Source organism: Cherax quadricarinatus, chromosome 39 (genome assembly GCF_038502225.1).
Source record: "Cherax quadricarinatus isolate ZL_2023a chromosome 39, ASM3850222v1, whole genome shotgun sequence".
NCBI lineage: Eukaryota > Metazoa > Arthropoda > Malacostraca > Decapoda > Parastacidae > Cherax > Cherax quadricarinatus.
Genome location: NC_091330.1, coordinates 20,991,928 through 21,008,717, shown reverse-complemented (window position 1 = coordinate 21,008,717; position 16,790 = coordinate 20,991,928). Strand labels below are relative to the sequence as shown.

At 38.9% G+C, this 16,790-nt stretch overlaps 1 protein-coding gene across 5 annotated transcripts in view; it reads left to right on the top strand.

The window, feature by feature from the left end:
• Positions 1-16,790, top strand: part of LOC128696388 (uncharacterized) — an 853,106-nt gene that overhangs the window by 542,597 nt on the left and 293,719 nt on the right. For all 5 annotated transcript variants that reach the window (XR_011392932.1, XR_011392933.1, XM_070092516.1 and 2 more), the window contains 2 exons: positions 14,394-14,602; positions 15,749-15,886. Coding sequence is in view for 3 of the 5 variants with exons in the window: in XM_070092516.1 (XP_069948617.1) it covers positions 14,394-14,602; positions 15,749-15,886 (347 nt within the window). In the remaining 2 variants the exon portion in view is untranslated. The remainder of the gene's footprint in view (positions 1-14,393; positions 14,603-15,748; positions 15,887-16,790) is intronic.

Here is a 16,790-nt window from a genome sequence, read left to right as displayed (position 1 = left end):
CGTCAAGACCGCTAACTTCGCGAGAGCATAATTCTGTAAGTTTTCCATCAGATTTCATATTTTTGGTGTCATTATGATTGGGAAAAGATTCTCTATCATTTCATAAGAAAAAAATTTTTTTTTTTTTTCTCCGAAAAATTTTCGACCCTGAGAACAAATTTAGGAGAGGGCCTCTCAACCCTGAAAGGGTTAAAAATAGGATCCAGAATAAACAATGTAGATATTCCTGGCACTTAAACATTTCCTCTGTTCATCAGTTATGTCACCAGACCTCTCCTATGTTACACTTGCTTTCTATTTTGAATTTTATTCATACAAAAAATATAGCATTTACTGTTATGCAGACTACTGCATTATTGTAATAAATGTATAAATAATGTCAATATATTTGTGAATATGTATTAGACCAAACAATTGGATGCATTTTGGATGAGTGACGTAATTTGTGTTCTCTGGAATATCAGCAAAAATTGAACATTTCCGCTACTTTGAGCTCATTTTCAAGCTACTTTCAGTCGTGAAACCAATCGAAATAATTTGTTTCTGTAATATATCTCCATTCTCTCAAATGAAACCAAGAAATTGAGATTACAACCATAAAAACCATACAAAAATACACTGTAAAGTCACTGTTTTAACATGGTCGCAGTTCTTTTCCCATTATGCACTGTGTGCTGCAGGATTTTTTTATGTGGTGCTCACTTACCACACAGACCCATTCTCTCATATCTAGGCCCAAATTTACCACTCACAGCTTATCTAAAAGAGCTGAGCTAATCACTTAGTACAACAGGACCTACCCGGGCTTCAGAGCCATAGTGTAACAGGACCCACCATGAAAGGATTAATCTACTATAGAATAATATATTTGGGAGATTCTGAAGAGAAGTTGCAGAGGTTGGTGGATGAATTTGGTAGGGTATGCAAAAGAAGAAAATTAAAAGTGAATACAGGAAAGAGTAAGGTTATGAGGATAACAAAAAGATTAGGTGATGAAAGATTGGATATCAGATTGGAAGGAGAGAGTATGGAGGAGGTGAATGTATTCAGATACGTATTTGGGAGTGGACGTGTCAGTGGATGGGTCTACGAAAGATGAGGTGAATCATAGAATTGATGAGGGGAAAAGGGTGAGCGGTGCACTTAGGAGTTTGTGGAGACAAAGAACTTTGTCCTTGGAGGCAAAGAGGGGAATGTATGAGAGTATAGTTTTACCAACGCTCTTATATGGGTGTGAAGCATGGGTGATGAATGTTGCAGCGAGGAGAAGGCTGGAGGCAGTGGAGATGTCATGCCTGAGGGCAATGTGTGGTGTGAATATAATGCAGAGAATTCGTAGTTTGGAAGTTAGGAGGAGGTGCGGGATTACTAAAACTGTTGTCCAGAGGGCTGAGGAAGGGTTGTTGAGGTGGTTCGGACATGTAGAGAGAATGGAGCGAAACAGAATGATTTCAAGAGTGTATCAGTCTGTAGTGGAAGGAAGGCGGGGTAGGGGTCAGCCTAGGAAAGGTTGGAGGGAGGGGGTAAAGGAGGTTTTGTGTGCGAGGGGCTTGGACTTCCAGCAGGCATGCGTGAGCGTGTTTGATAGGAGTGAATGGAGACAAATGGTTTTTAATACTTGACATGCTGTTGGAGTGTGAGCAAAGTAACATTTATGAAGGGGTTCAGGGAAACCGGCAGGCCGGACTTGAGTCCTGGAGATGGGAAGTACAGTGCCTGCACTCTGAAGGAGGGGTGTTAATGTTGCAGTTTAAAAACTGTATTGTAAAGCACCCTTCTGGCAAGACAGTGATGGAGTGAATGATGGTGAAAGTTCTTCTTTTTCGGGCCACCCTGCCTTGGTGGGAATCAGCCAGTGTGATAATAAAAAATAAAAAAAGAATAATATTTGCCTGTTTAACCCTTTCAGGGTCCAAGGCCCAAATCTGGAGTCACGCACCAGTGTCCAAGAATTTTCAAAAAAAAAATTTGTTATTTTTTCTTATGAAATCGTAGAGAATCTTTTTGTGAAGGTAATAAAACAAAAAGTACGAAATTTGGTGGAAAATTGACGAAATTATGCCCTCGCGAATTTTGATGTGTCAGCGATATTTACGAATCGGCGATTTTGCCGACTTTGACTCCGATTTTAGGCCAATTACATTATTCCAATCAACCAAATTCTTAGCTATTTCACTAGTATTACTTCTATTCTATCGATTGAGCACAAGAAATCGCCAAGTCAACTGTTTCAACTACAAAATAAAGTGATCGGAAATTGTTAATTTGGCCAATTTAACACAAAGTTCAAAATATTCCAATTTCAAAATAGGGTCCAGAATGAACAATGTAGGCATTCCTGGCACTAAACTAACATTTCCTCTGTTCATTAGTTATGTTTTGAGGCTTTACAAATAAATTCCATTTTGATTTTTTATTCACATAATGAATTTTTATTTACACCAAAAAATAGAAGATTTACTGTTATGCAATACTGTAATAATTGTATAAATATCATCACCATATTTGTGAATGTATATTAGACCCACCAGCTGACGTGTATTAGACGTTTGAGGTCGTTTGTTTACTCCTGAATATCGGCAAAAATTTAACATTTCCGCTACTTTGAGCTCAGTTTCAAGCCATTTCCAATGCTAAAACCAATCAAAATCATCTCTATTTCTATAATATGTCTTCCATTCTATCAAATGAGACCAAGAAATCGCAAATACAACTATAAAAAACATACGAAAAAACACTGCAAAGTTGCTGTTTTAATCGAAAAATCATGATTTCATTTTTTTTCTCTCATTATACACAGTGTGCTGCAGGATCTGTTTTATGTGGTGCACACATACCACATAGATGTATTCTCTCATATCTAGGCCCAAATGTACCACTCACAGTTTATCAGAGTGAGCTGAGCTCATGGCGTAGATCTACGGTTTGGACCCTGAACGTAAAGCCGTAGATCTACGGGACGGACCCTGAAAGGGTTAACCTTTACTGCTATGTCATTCTCAAATTGTTGTTCAGTCTCCCTCCTCACCCTAGCATATTCATCTCTGGCCAATCTGCTCACTTCTCAGTTCTCATCTGTCCTTTGCCCTCTGAAGTTTTTCCATGCATGCTTACTCACCTGTATGTGGTGTCAGGGGTCTAGTTATTATGGTCAAACTGGAAAAAGCCTTGAACTAAGATTACAACAACTGAAGTATAACCTCAGAACTAGTTAAGTCTAATGCTCTGTTTATTCATATGAGAGAGTTTATCCACCCAGTTGATTTTGAAAAGGGTGAGAAGGTTGTATCAAGCAGGTCCATAGTTGTGCGAAATATAATCAAATGAAGCTTCATAAAAGATAGTACTGATTTTTAATATGAATATAAGTTTATATGAATAAGATTTATTTATAATGAATAGAGTTTGTGAGGAATTTTGTCTGTGCCTGACATGTCACTCATAAAATTTTACTTGACATGTGACCTGATCAAATCCTCACTACACTCCCATCCTCAGTGTATTGAGTCATGTGTGAGGTCATATGTGAGGGGATATCCCAGCCTTGTAAGTCTTCTGTTCCATTATTTTTTATTTCTTGATAATGTGAAAAATAACAAAAGTGCTTGGAATTTCACTTTTTCACTGTAGTTATTTTGCATATTATGATATCACCTGTTTACTGTTTTTTTTTTTTTTGTGTGTGTGTGTGTATGTGTGTTTCTAAAATCTTCAGAACAATAATGCCTCAAATGATGTAGTGGAACTTTTAGCAGTAAAGATTGAGAACCAAAACCTAGTCATTGTGGTAGTCTACAAGCCTCAGAATGCAACGTCCCAACAATTCCAGAAACAGCTGTTGAAAATTGACCACTGTCTGGAAAATCTGCCAGCTCCTGCCCCCAACATCTTGCTCCTGGGGGATTTCAACTTGAGACACCTAAAATGGAGGAATGTAGCAAATAATGTTATTGCAGTGATAACACCAGGAGGCAGCTCAGACCAGAACTCACACACGAGCTTTAAATCACTGCACAAAATTCAACTTAAACCAGCAAATAATAGAGCCTACTAGACTGGAGAATACACTGGACCTCATCTTCACTAACAATGATGATCTGATACGAAATGTCACCATATCAAAAACATTATACTCAGATCACAACATAATTGAGGTTCAGACATGTATGTGCGGAGCCTCAGACCGACAAAATGAGATCAGTCACGAGGAGCCTTCACACAATTCAACTTCAATAACAAGAACATAAAGTTGGGCCAAGTAAACCAAGTCCTAAACGATATAAGCTGGGAAGATTGACAAAGCAACACAGACCCCAACTTATGCCTAGAACAGATTAACTCTGTGGCACTCGATGTATGCTCAAGGCTTATTCCTTTAAGAAAGAGGAGGAGTAGATGTAAAATAGAAAGAGACAGGCGCTCCCTTTACAGGCGACAGAAAAGAATAACAGAGTGGCTAAAAGAGACCAATATATCTGAAATGTGTAGGGAGACACTGGTCAGAGAAATAGCAAACATTGAACTAAAGCTAAAGGAATGTTATAGGAGTCAGGAATCGTGGGAAGAACTAAAAGCCATAAATGAAATTGAAAGAAACCCAGAGTATTTCTTTTCTTATGCCAAATCTGAGTCGAGAACAACATCCAGTATTGGGCCCCTACTTAAACAAGATGGGTCTTACACAGATGACAGCAAGGAAATGAGTGAGCTACTCAAGTCCCAATATGACTCAGTTTTTAGCAAGCCGCTAATCAGACTGAGAGTCAAAGATCTAAATGAATTTTTTATGAGAGAGCCACAGAATTTGGTAAACACAAGCCTATCTGATGTTATCCTGACACCAATGACTTCGAACAGGTGATAAATGACATGCCCATGCACTCTGCCCAGGGCCAGACTCATGGAACTCCGTGTTCATCAAGAACTGCAAGAAGTCCCTATCCCGTGCTTTTACCATCCTATGGAGAGGGAGCATGGACACTGGGGTCGTCCCACAGTTATTAAAAACAACAGACATAGCCCCACCCCACAAAGTGGGCAGTAAATCAATAGCAAAGAACTACAGACCGATAGCACTAACATCCCATATCATAAAAATCTTTGAAAGGGTCCTAAGAATCAAGATCGCCACTCATCTAGATACCCATCAATTACACAACCCAGGGCAACATGGGTTTAGAGCAGGTCGCTACTGTCTGTCCCAACTACTGGATCACTACGACAAGGTTCTAGATGCACTAGAAGACAAAACGAATGCAGATGTAATATATACAGACTTTGCAAAAGCCTTCGACAAGTGTGACCATGGCGTAATAGCACACAAAATGCGTGCTAAAGGAATAACAGGAAAAGTTGGTAGATGGATCTATAATTTCCTCACAAACAGAACGCGAAGAGTAGTAGCCAACAGAGTAAAGTCTGAGGCGGCTACTTTGAAAAGCTCTGTTCCACAAGGCACAGTACTCACTCCCATCTTGTTTCTCATCCTCATATCTGACATAGACAAGGATGTCAGCCACAGCACCATGTCTTCCTTTGCAGATGACACCCGAATCTGCATGACAGTGTCTTCCATTGCAGACACTGCAAGGCTCCAGGCAGACATCAACCAAATCTTTCAGTGGGCTGCAGAAAACAATATGAAGTTCAATGATGAGAAATTTCAATTACTCCGATATGGTAAACATGAGGAAATTAAAACTTCATTAGAGTGCGAAACAAATTCCATAATAAAGATACCTAACTATTGCATATGTGTCTTACCTAAACAACAAAATAGAGCGAAAAACCAATATCAAAGACCTGGGAGTGATCATGTTGGAGGATCTCACCTTCAAGGACCATAACATTGCATCAATCGCATCTGCTAGAAAAATGACAGGATGGATGATGAGAACCTTCAGAACTAGGGATGCCAAGCCCATGACTCTCTTCAGGTTGCTTGTTCTATCTAGGCTGGAATATTGCTGCACACTAACAGCACCTTTCAAGGCAGGTGAAATTGCTGACCTAGAAAATGTACAGAGAACCTTCACGGCACGCATAACGGAGATAAAACACCTCAATTACTGGGAGCGCTTGAAGTTCCTGAACCTGTATTCTCTGAAATGCAGGAGGGAGAGATACATGATTATATACACCTGGAAAATCCTAGAGGGACTAGTACCAAACTTGCACACGAAAATCACTCACTACGAAAGCAAAAGACTCGGCAGATGATGCAACATCCCTCCAATGAAAAGCAGGGGTATCACTAGCACATTAACCCTTTCAGGGTCCGTCCCGTAGATCTACAGCTTTACGGTGAGTGTCCAAACCGTAGATCTACGCCATGAGCTCAGCTCACTCTGATAAACTGTGAGTGGTACATTTGGGCCTAGATATGAGAGAATACATCTATGTGGTATATGTGCACCACATAAAACAGATCCTGCAGCACACTGTGTATAATGAGAGAAAAAAAATGAAATCATGATTTTTCGATTAAAACAGCGATTTTGCAGTGTTTTTTCGTATGTTTTTTATAGTTGTATTTGCAATTTCTTGGTCTCATTTGATAGAATGGAAGACATATTACAGAAATAGAGATGATTTTGATTGGTTTTAACACTGAAAATGGCTTGAAACTGAGCTCAAAGTAGAGGAAATGTTAAATTTTTGCCGATATTCAAGAGTAAACAAACGACCTCACACATCTAATACACGTCAGCTGGTGGGTCTAATATACATTCACAAATATGGTGATGATATTTATATAATTATTACAGTATTGCATAACAGTAAATCTTCTATTTTTTGGTGTGAATAAAAATTCATTATGTGAATAAAAAATCAAAATGGAATTTATTTGTAAAGCCTCAAAATGTAACTAATGAACAGAGGAAATGTTAGTTTAGTTCCAGGAATACCTACATTGTTTATTCTGGAGCCTATTTTGAAATTGGAATATTTTGAACTTTGTGTTAAATTGGCCAAATTAACAATTTCCGATCACTTTATTTTGTAGTTGAAACAGTTGACTTGGCGATTTCTTGTGCTCAATCGATAGAATAGAAGTAACACTAGTGAAATAGCTAAGAATTTGGTTGATTGGAATAATGTAATTGGCCTAAAATGGGAGTCAAAGTCAGCAAAATCGCCGATTCGTAAATATCGCTGAGACATCAAAATTCGCGAGAGCATAATTTCGTCAATTTTCCACCAAATTTCGTACTTTTTGTTTTATTACCTTCACAAAAAGATTCTCTACGATTTCATAAGAAAAAATAACAAATTTTTTTTTTTTTAAATTCTTGGACACTGGTGCGTGACTTCAGATTTTGGCCTTGGACCCTGAAAGGGTTAAGAGACAACACAATAAGTGTCAGGGGCCCAAGACTGTTCAACTGCTGCCCAGCATACATAGGGGGGGATTACCAATAGACCCCTGGCTGTCTTCAAGCAGGCACTGGACAAGCCCCTAAAGTCGGTACCTGACCAGCCGGGCTGTGGCCCGTACGTTGGATTGTGTGCAGCCAGCAGTAACAGCCTGGTTGATCAGGCTCTGATCCACCATGAGGCCTGGTCACATACCAGGCCGTGGGGGCGTTGACCCCCGGAACTCTCTCCAGGTAAACAGTAATACACAACATGCTAAACCCCTGCCAGTTTGGGTTTAGGAAAAAAAAAAAAGTATGAATGATGCTATTATACAAATGCTCGAACTAGTATATACAGCCATCGAAAAAATGAATATCCTCTGAGGCTTTTCATAAACCTAGGGAAACCATTTGATACAGTGAACCACAATCTTGTGCACCTAAAACCAGAACATTACTGTGTCAGAGGATATGTCAGAGCAATAGACACCAGTATGTATACTCAAATGGCATTACCTCCATTACTCAGCCTGTAGTTGTTGGAGTGCCCCAGGGTAGTGTCCTTGGCCCACTACTCTTTCTCATTTACATCAATGACCTCCCCAATGTGTCTCAACTCTTTAAACCAGTCCTGTTTGCAGATGACACTACAGTGGACCCCCAGTATTCGATATTAATCTGTTCCTGAGAGCTCATCGAATACCGATAATATCGAAAACCGAATCAATTTTCCTCATAAGAAATAATGGAAATCAAATTAATCCGTGCAAGACACCCAAAAGTATGAAAAAAAAAATTTACTACATGAAATATTAAGTTTAATGCAATAGAATAATTACAATAACAATAAAATAATTGACACTTACCTTTAATGAAGATCTGGTGATGATTGATGGGATGGGAGGAGGGGAGAGGTGTTAGTGCTTAGTAGGGGAATCCCTTTCCATTAGGACTTGAGGTAGCAAGTCCTTTTCCGGGGTTACTTCCCTTCTTCTTTTAATGCCACTAGGACCAGCTTCAGAGTCACTGGATTTCTGTCGCACAACATATCTGTCCATAGTGGCCTGTACCTCCCGTTCCTTTATGACATTCCTAAAGTGTTTCACAACATTGTTAGTGTAATAGTCACCAGCACGGCTTGCAATAGCTGTGTTAGGGTGATTGTCATCAAAAAAGGTTTGCATTTTAAGCCACATTGCACACATTTCCTTAATCTTTGAAGTAGGCAACTTCTTCAATTTATCTATCCCCTCCTCCGAAGCAGTTTCCTCAAGTGTGGCCTCTTACTGTTGAAGATGATCTATCAGCTCATCAGTGGTTAGTTCTTCACTGTCCTCCTCCACCAACTCTTCCACATCCTCCCCACTAACCTCCAACCCCAAGGACTTTCCCAATGCCACAATGGATTCCTCAACTGGCATAGGATTCTCAGGGTTAGCCTCAAATCCTTCAAAATCCCTTTTGTCTACACATTCTGGCCACAGTTTTTTCCAAGCAGAGTTCAAGGTCCTCTTAGTCACTCCCTCCCAAACCGTACCTATAAGGTTTATACAATTGAGGATATTAAAGTGATCCTTCCAAAAGTCTTTTAGAGCCAGTTGAGTTTCTGTGGTCACTACAAAGCACTTTTGAAACATAGCTTTTGTGTACAGTTTCTTGAAGTTGGAAATGACCTGCTGGTCCATGGGCTGCAGGAGAGGAGTGGTATTAGGAGGCAAAAACTTGACCTTAATGAAGCTCATGTCCCCAGAAAGTCGCTCTGCCAAGTCTGTAGGATGACTAGGGGCATTGTCTAATACCAGGAGGCACTTAAGGTCTAATTTCTTTTCAGTTAGGTAATTTTTCACATTGGGGGCAAATGCTTGGTGTAACCAGTCATAGAAAAAGTCCCTAGTGACCCATGCCTTACTGTTTGCCCTCCACAGCACACACAAATTAGCCTTGAGGATATTCTTTTGCCTGAACGCTCTGGGAGTTTCAGAGTGATACACTAATAAAGGCTTCACTTTGCAATCACCACTAGCATTGGCACACATGAGAAGAGTAAGCCTGTCTTTCATAGGCTTATGTTCTGGGAGTGCCTTTTCCTCCTGAGTAATGTAGGTCCTGCTTGGCATTTTCTTCCAAAACAGGCCTGTTTCGTCGCAATTAAACACTTGTTCAGGTTTCAGTCCTTCACTGTCTATGTAATCCTTGAATTCCTTCACATATTTTTCAGCTGCTTTTTGGTCCGAACTGGCAGCCTCACCATGCCTAATCACACTATGTATGCCACTACGATTCTTAAATCTCTCAAACCAACCTTTGCTGGCCTTAAATTCACTCACATCACCACTAGTTGCAGGCAATTTCTTTTCCAAATTGTCATGCAACTGCCTAGCCTTTTCACAAATGATCGCTTGAGAGATGCTATCTCCTGCTATCTGTTTTCATTTATCCACACCAATAACAATCTCTCAGCATTTTCTAACACTTGCAGTCGCTGTTTCGTAATCACAGTTGCACCTTTTGCAAGAACAGCTTCCTTGATTGCCGTTTTCCTTGTCACTATAGTAGAGATGGTTGATTGGGGTTTAATATACAACCTAACCAGCTCCGACACACGCACTCCACTTTCGTACTTTGCAATTACAGTGGTCCCTCGCTTTTCGTAGTTTTCGACAATCGTAAATTTTGCCAATCTTAGGGGTATTTTCGTATAAACATGGACTCGCTTTTCATAGGCTGACTCGCGAATAGTAGTTCGTCCGGGACGCGTATGCACGGTGTGAGCCGGGGCGGCCTCCTTACCCAGCCAGTCTGGCATTGTTTACCAGTGAGTGAAGGTCCTCTCAAGTGCTCCTACGAAATATTTCATAATATTCCACTCATTTTATTGCTTGCAAGTATTAAATAAGCTGCCATGGCTCCAAAGAAAGCTCCTAGTGCCAAACCTGTGGTAAAGAAGGTGAGAAATATGTACAGTGACAAAGTCTTGGGCCATTTTAGGGAAGTGTTAAAGAGATGCCAGAAACAGAGCTCTCTCCACAGTTACTTTGCGAGACAGGACTAGAGTGAGTCTCAAGGTGGTCCTAGTGGCATTAAGAAACAGAGAAGAGAAGCAACCCCAGAGAAGCAATTGGTACCTGAGGTGTTGCTGGAAGGGGATTCCCCTTCCAAACTGTAAACAATCCAATCTCTCTCCTCCTCCAGTCTCCTATACACTAAGAAGAATCTCCAATAAAGGTAAGTGTTATGCTGTTAATGTTTCATTCATCATATTGTATTGTTTATGTACTACATGTATATTTCATGTAAAAATTTTTTTTGTTTTAATACTTCTGGGTGTCAGGAACAGATTAATTGTATTTACATTATTTCTTATGGGGAAAATTGATTCGCAAATCGTAAATTTCGTTTATAGTAACGGCTCCAGGAACGGATTAATTACAAAAAACGAGGGACCACTGTATCTCTTTCTTCATTTCATAAGTCATTAGCGACTTTTTTCTCAAAGGGTTGGCACTAGAAGCTTTCTTGGGGTCCATGGTGACTTATTTTGCAGAAACAAGCACCAAACACAGCAATAATATGGATAATATGGAATGTACCGAATATATCCTTAGATGTGCGCACACTGGCTGGCTTGTAAACAGTGGCACACACACTGGGCAGTTCAGGCCACACGTGGACACGTCTCATACGAATCGTATCGAATACCGAGGAAAATTTTTTGCGATATAATGCATCGAATACCGGATTTATCAAATACCGATGCCATCGAATATCGGGGGTCCACTGTACTTACGTTGTCTCCCACTCAAACCCGGCTATACTTAAAAACACTGTAAACAACAGTCTACTAAAAATAGGTACATGGATGATGCCCAATAAACTCTCTCTCAGCATAGACAAAACCTGCTTCATGCTGTTTGGGAACAGAACCTTAAATATCCAGCTTAATATATTGATACATGTTTCCCCCATTACAAGACTCACCAAGGGTAAATTTCTAGGTCTTCACCTTGATTGTAACCTTAAATTTCAGGCCTACATCCAGTGTATATCCAAGAAAGTTTCCAAAGCAGTAGGCATTCTCTCCAAAGATTTGGGACTATGTACCCCAAACTGCACTCTGTACTTTTGATAATAACCCATGTGCAACATCCTTTCATTTCTGATACCACTCTCTAATATACCCTTACCTCACCTTTGGTATTTGTGCTAGGGGATCGACCACGGCCAATCACCTTAAACCTTTAATAACTCAACAAAAAGCTGCTGTGCAGATGATCACCAACCCCTGTGCCACACAGCACACCCTACCACTCTTCAAGAGCTTGAACTTATTTAATATACAAAATATACACTCATTTTATTGTGCCTACTATATACAGTGGACCCCCGGTTAACGAACTTTTTTAATTCCAGTAGTATGTTCAGGTGCCAGTACTGACCGAATTTGTTCCCATAAGGAATATTGTGAAGTAGATTAGTCCATTTCAGACCCCCAAACATACACGTACAAACGCACTTACATAAATACACTTACATAATTGGTCGCATTTGGAGGTGATCGTTAAGCGGGGGTCCACTGTATACAGAACATTAAACTCCAATATAAATCTTCTGCTCAAACTTCTCCTTGATATCTACAGCAGAACACACTGGCATAACACGAGAAATAAAACACTCTTTGACATCCTTTGTGTCCGTCTTGCACTTTGCAAAAATGCAATGCACAGAAAGGTCCTGAAGATTTGGAATTCGTTACCCAAACCGGCAAAATGTCCCCTGCCTACAAACAAATTTATTGCTATACTTAAAAATGATCTCATCTCTCAATATTAACCAAACCAACACTATGCTAAATCATCTAATAGTTTGAAGCAACTCTCTCAAATATTTTATGACCTAATTTATTAAAACATTAACACACATTTAAAATAATACTGTTGCACCAGTATTAATTGTACTTCTTGTAATATTGTTATTAGTTATGTGCTACACCAAGACTATTAATCTTTATCTTTAAAACTTTTGATTACCTCACAGTAGAAATAAGATAAAATAATGAATTTTTAAAAATTAACCACTCTTAACCTGTCTAGACTTAATTAATCGTTAAACTGTCCAAGTGTAGATCTACGTTTGTATCGCTAGCGCTCCAAACATAGATCTGCGTTTTATTTTTCTGTCTCCAAATTTAGCACAATTGGCCTGAGATGCCTGGTCAGTATAGAATGGGTCTTAACACTCAGTGTATGCAGTATTAAAAAAATTTGGGACCACTTAGTACCTTGTGGGAGCACCAGTTTAATTGAGCACCAGCTAGAGCAAATAGCATGGCAAACACCAGGGATTCACTGATGTCATGTCATATTAACACTCCCCTTTTAAAAGGAAAGTGATGTTGACCCAGAGTTTAGTGGTTTTGAGATGGATGTGGCCACAAGTGGTCAAGGAAATATCAGAAACTTTGATAATAACCCATGTGCAACATTTGTGCAACATCCTTTCATTTCTGATACAACTGGTAGTGTATCCTGCCAGAATGTCCTATAACCTGTGCACTATGTAAAGAGAAAAGGTTCTAGAACATGTGTAATACGTATTCAGCAGGCTGGCTGGCCGGCTGGCCGGCTGGCCAACTGACCGACTGACTGACTGACTCACTCACTGACTGACTCACTTGCTGACTGACTCACTCGCTGACTCACTCACTCGCTCACTCACTCACTCACTCACTCACTCACTCACTCACTCACTCACTCACTCACTCACTCACTCACTCACTCACTCACTCACTCACTCACTGTCTCTGTATCTGTCTCTGTCTATCATAGGTATGCATAAGTATATTATTATACAGTGTAAATTACCTAGGATAACCCAAAAATTCCAGGCAGAGTGCTATACACATGTCTGACAGACACACATGTTTGTGTGTAACTGTGAAAACAAATAAAGCCAGAGTTTCCTGGAGCAGTGCACATTCATCAAATGTCACTCCACTGCTGCACTGTGAGCAGTTTATTGACACTTGTCTTAATATCATGCTTCAAGGAGTTTCATATATACTCCAGCATGTCTAAAACATTGCTAAGACAAATAAATACTTTCTGTATATTTCTAGATAATAGTAACTGACCAAGGCAGGTGAATATGTTCACCTGTCAGTGTGTTTGGGACTGAGTACTATTTCATTACCTAATATTAGTGTCAGACCAAAGATTGGCAATGAAATCACAAGAACTACTGTAAATTGTTATTATTAGAACATAAAAATTATATAAATTAAAAACGAGAAAAAAAGTTATGTCGGCAACACTTCTGCAAGCGGCAGGACTTGATGTTGCCATCAAGTGAGCATCCAGCACCAACTTCATAGGCTTATATCTTGGTAAGCATTGATCATAATTTTTTTTTTATATTATAATGTGTAGGATAATGTCCTCTTCATTTAAAAAAAAAAAAAAATTTCTTTTTTTCTTTTTTCAAAATATTCGGAGTGCTGGGCAAGTGAACATAGATGTATGTTTGGACAGTTTAAGGGTTAAGTAGCCTTTAAGTAGTAAGATTAGCCTGCCCAAAATGCCCTGGCATGATAGTGGCTTTCTTTGTACTTAATTATTTTATTTTATTTTATTAACACAACGGCCATCTCCCACCAAGGTAGGGTGGCCCGAAAAAGAAAAACTTTCATCATTCACTCTATCACTATCTTGCCAGAGGTGCACTTACACTACACTTATAAAACTGCAACATTAACACATTCAGAGTGCAGGCACTGTACTTCCCATCTCCAGGACTCAAGTCTGGCCTGCTGGTTTCCCTAAATCTCTTCATAAATGTTACCTTGCTCACACTCCAACAGCATGTCAAGTCCTAAGTTGCTCATATCTAACATGCTCACGCATTGTAACCTTTGCAAAGAAATAAATTTTGCTTTGACTTTGACTATGTATGGCTTTTTTAACATGCTGGTTGTCTCCTACCAAAGCAGTATGTATGCATGCATGTAAATAAATAAATGTAATGTAATGCAACTTGCAGAAGCGACCTGGCAGACAGATAAGACGAAAAACGAGGTGCGGGTAGTGTTAGAGAAGGATGCAAGCGGTGGAGGTGCCCTCCTCAGATACTTCAGACAGGTTAAGGGCATCCCTAAGTCAGAAGTCAAGTACCAACTGAAGGGAAACTACCGTCGCATTGACACAGAGCTGACTATTTCCTGCACACTTGATCAGTCCTCCATCACAAGGGTAAGAAGATTGAAGAAATCAGTTCCACATGCAAAACATCTTGATGAAGCTCCTCTCTGAAGTTGTCTTTTTTCACTTTCATACTGACAGGAATGGTAATTTTTTCTTTCTGTCATGGAACACTTAAGATGACACTTAGATTTTACAAACTTTCAGTATACGCTGATGTTTTCTTTCATACAGTTTGTTCTCCAAAACATTTCCTCTGTATATAGCTGAAATGGTTGCTTATAAAAGTACTATATTAGGATATACCTGCATGATGGAAATTGTTACACCACTTACTGTTGAATTAGGGATTTCCTATCTAACAGAGATGTTATTTTACCAACCTGCTAGTAAATATACAGGAGTGTGTGCAGAAATGACAAGCCTCAACAGCTGTCAGCAACAGTAGTGTGTGATGCACTAACAAAGGACGAGGCAACAACATTATAAAACCATGAAAAGGTACTCTCTCAGGAGCTACAATAGACTGACAGTTAGACTATAATTAGACTGCACAAAATTGTCTTAACACTATTGAAAAAGTGAAGCCAAAAGAAATTCATACTTTGTAAATTTTTAAAATGTTAATTATCAGTCCACTCATTGAGCCATGACCTGTACCTCCCTGCTATATATGCCAAACCATGAGTAGTGTCTTTCCCAGCTTCCCACCATTCTTGCTGAGGTCTAGACTCCTGTGTCACTATGGTTCAAGCAAGTGAATTTTTGACTGACAAGGTTTTTAATGGGGCTTGATGTTATGGTTGAGACTCCTATGTTGAATTTGGAAAGGGTTGGCTTTATTATTCTACTGTGTGGCCTATAGGAAAGCCAAGTTTATGCTCAGTGTTGCTATCTACTTTGGGCATGGTGATTATTTTGTTCTCTTATTTCATACACTTCCAGGTGATGTGCATAGGAAACATTCTCCTTGCATTCTTCCTACTATAACTACCACTACATAAGGATCTAATGTATCACTAACTCATCTAAAAACATGTATGTTCAGAAGTTATCTCTTTAACTTTCTATTCACCAATATATTATCTTGCAAAACTGTATTCGATGTGCACTTCATCAAATGTAACTAATACTTATTATCCTTCTTTGCATTGTTGTTTTTGTTTATGCAATAAATGTTGACATCCATACCAACAGCCAAGAGCCATCATCTTCCTACATTCAGAAGCTGAGTGTTATGCAGAGCTCCTACTGGACTTATTTGAAGAGGAGGCTGACCAGGTGATCCTCGTCATTACTTACTTCTCTCACAACCTCAGGTTCAGGATTGGACAGGTATGCTCAGCTTCCAACATAACTGGAATTATTGTGTAGTTATGACAGCATACAGTATTTTATAGTTCATGCTTTATGGTGTTTAGCCCCTAAACAGGTCCAAATGTATGTGTATATATATATATATATATATATATATATATATATATATATATATATATATATATATATATATATATATATATATATATATATATATATATATATATATATATATATATATATATATATATATATATATATATATATATATATATATATATATATATATATATATATATATATATATATATATATATATATATATATATATATATATATATATGTACGAAAATATGGATTTGTCAGTTAAAAACAGAGTAGGGGAGTTAGTAGATGGGGAGATGGAGGTATTGGGTAGATGGCGAGAATATTTTGAGGAACTTTTAAATGTTAAGGAAGAAACAGAGGCAGTAATTTCATGCACTGGTCAGGGAGGTATACCATCTTTTAGGAGTGAAGAAGAGCAGAATGTAAGTGTGGGGGAGGTACGTGAGGCATTACGTAAAATGAAAGGGGGTAAAGCAGCTGGAACTGATGGGATCATGACAGAAATGTTAAAAGCAGGGGGGGATATAGTGTTGGAGTGGTTGGTACTTTTGTTTAATAAATGTATGAAAGAGGGGAAGGTACCTAGGGATTGGCAGAGAGCATGTATAGTCCCTTTATATAAAGGGAAAGGGGACAAAAGAGACTGTAAAAATTATAGAGGAATAAGCTTACTGAGTATACCAGGAAAAGTGTACGGTAGGGTTATAATTGAAAGAATTAGAGGTAAGACAGAATGTAGGATTGCGGATGAGCAAGGAGGTTTTAGAGTGGGTAGGGGATGTGTAGATCAGGTGTTTACATTGAAGCATATATG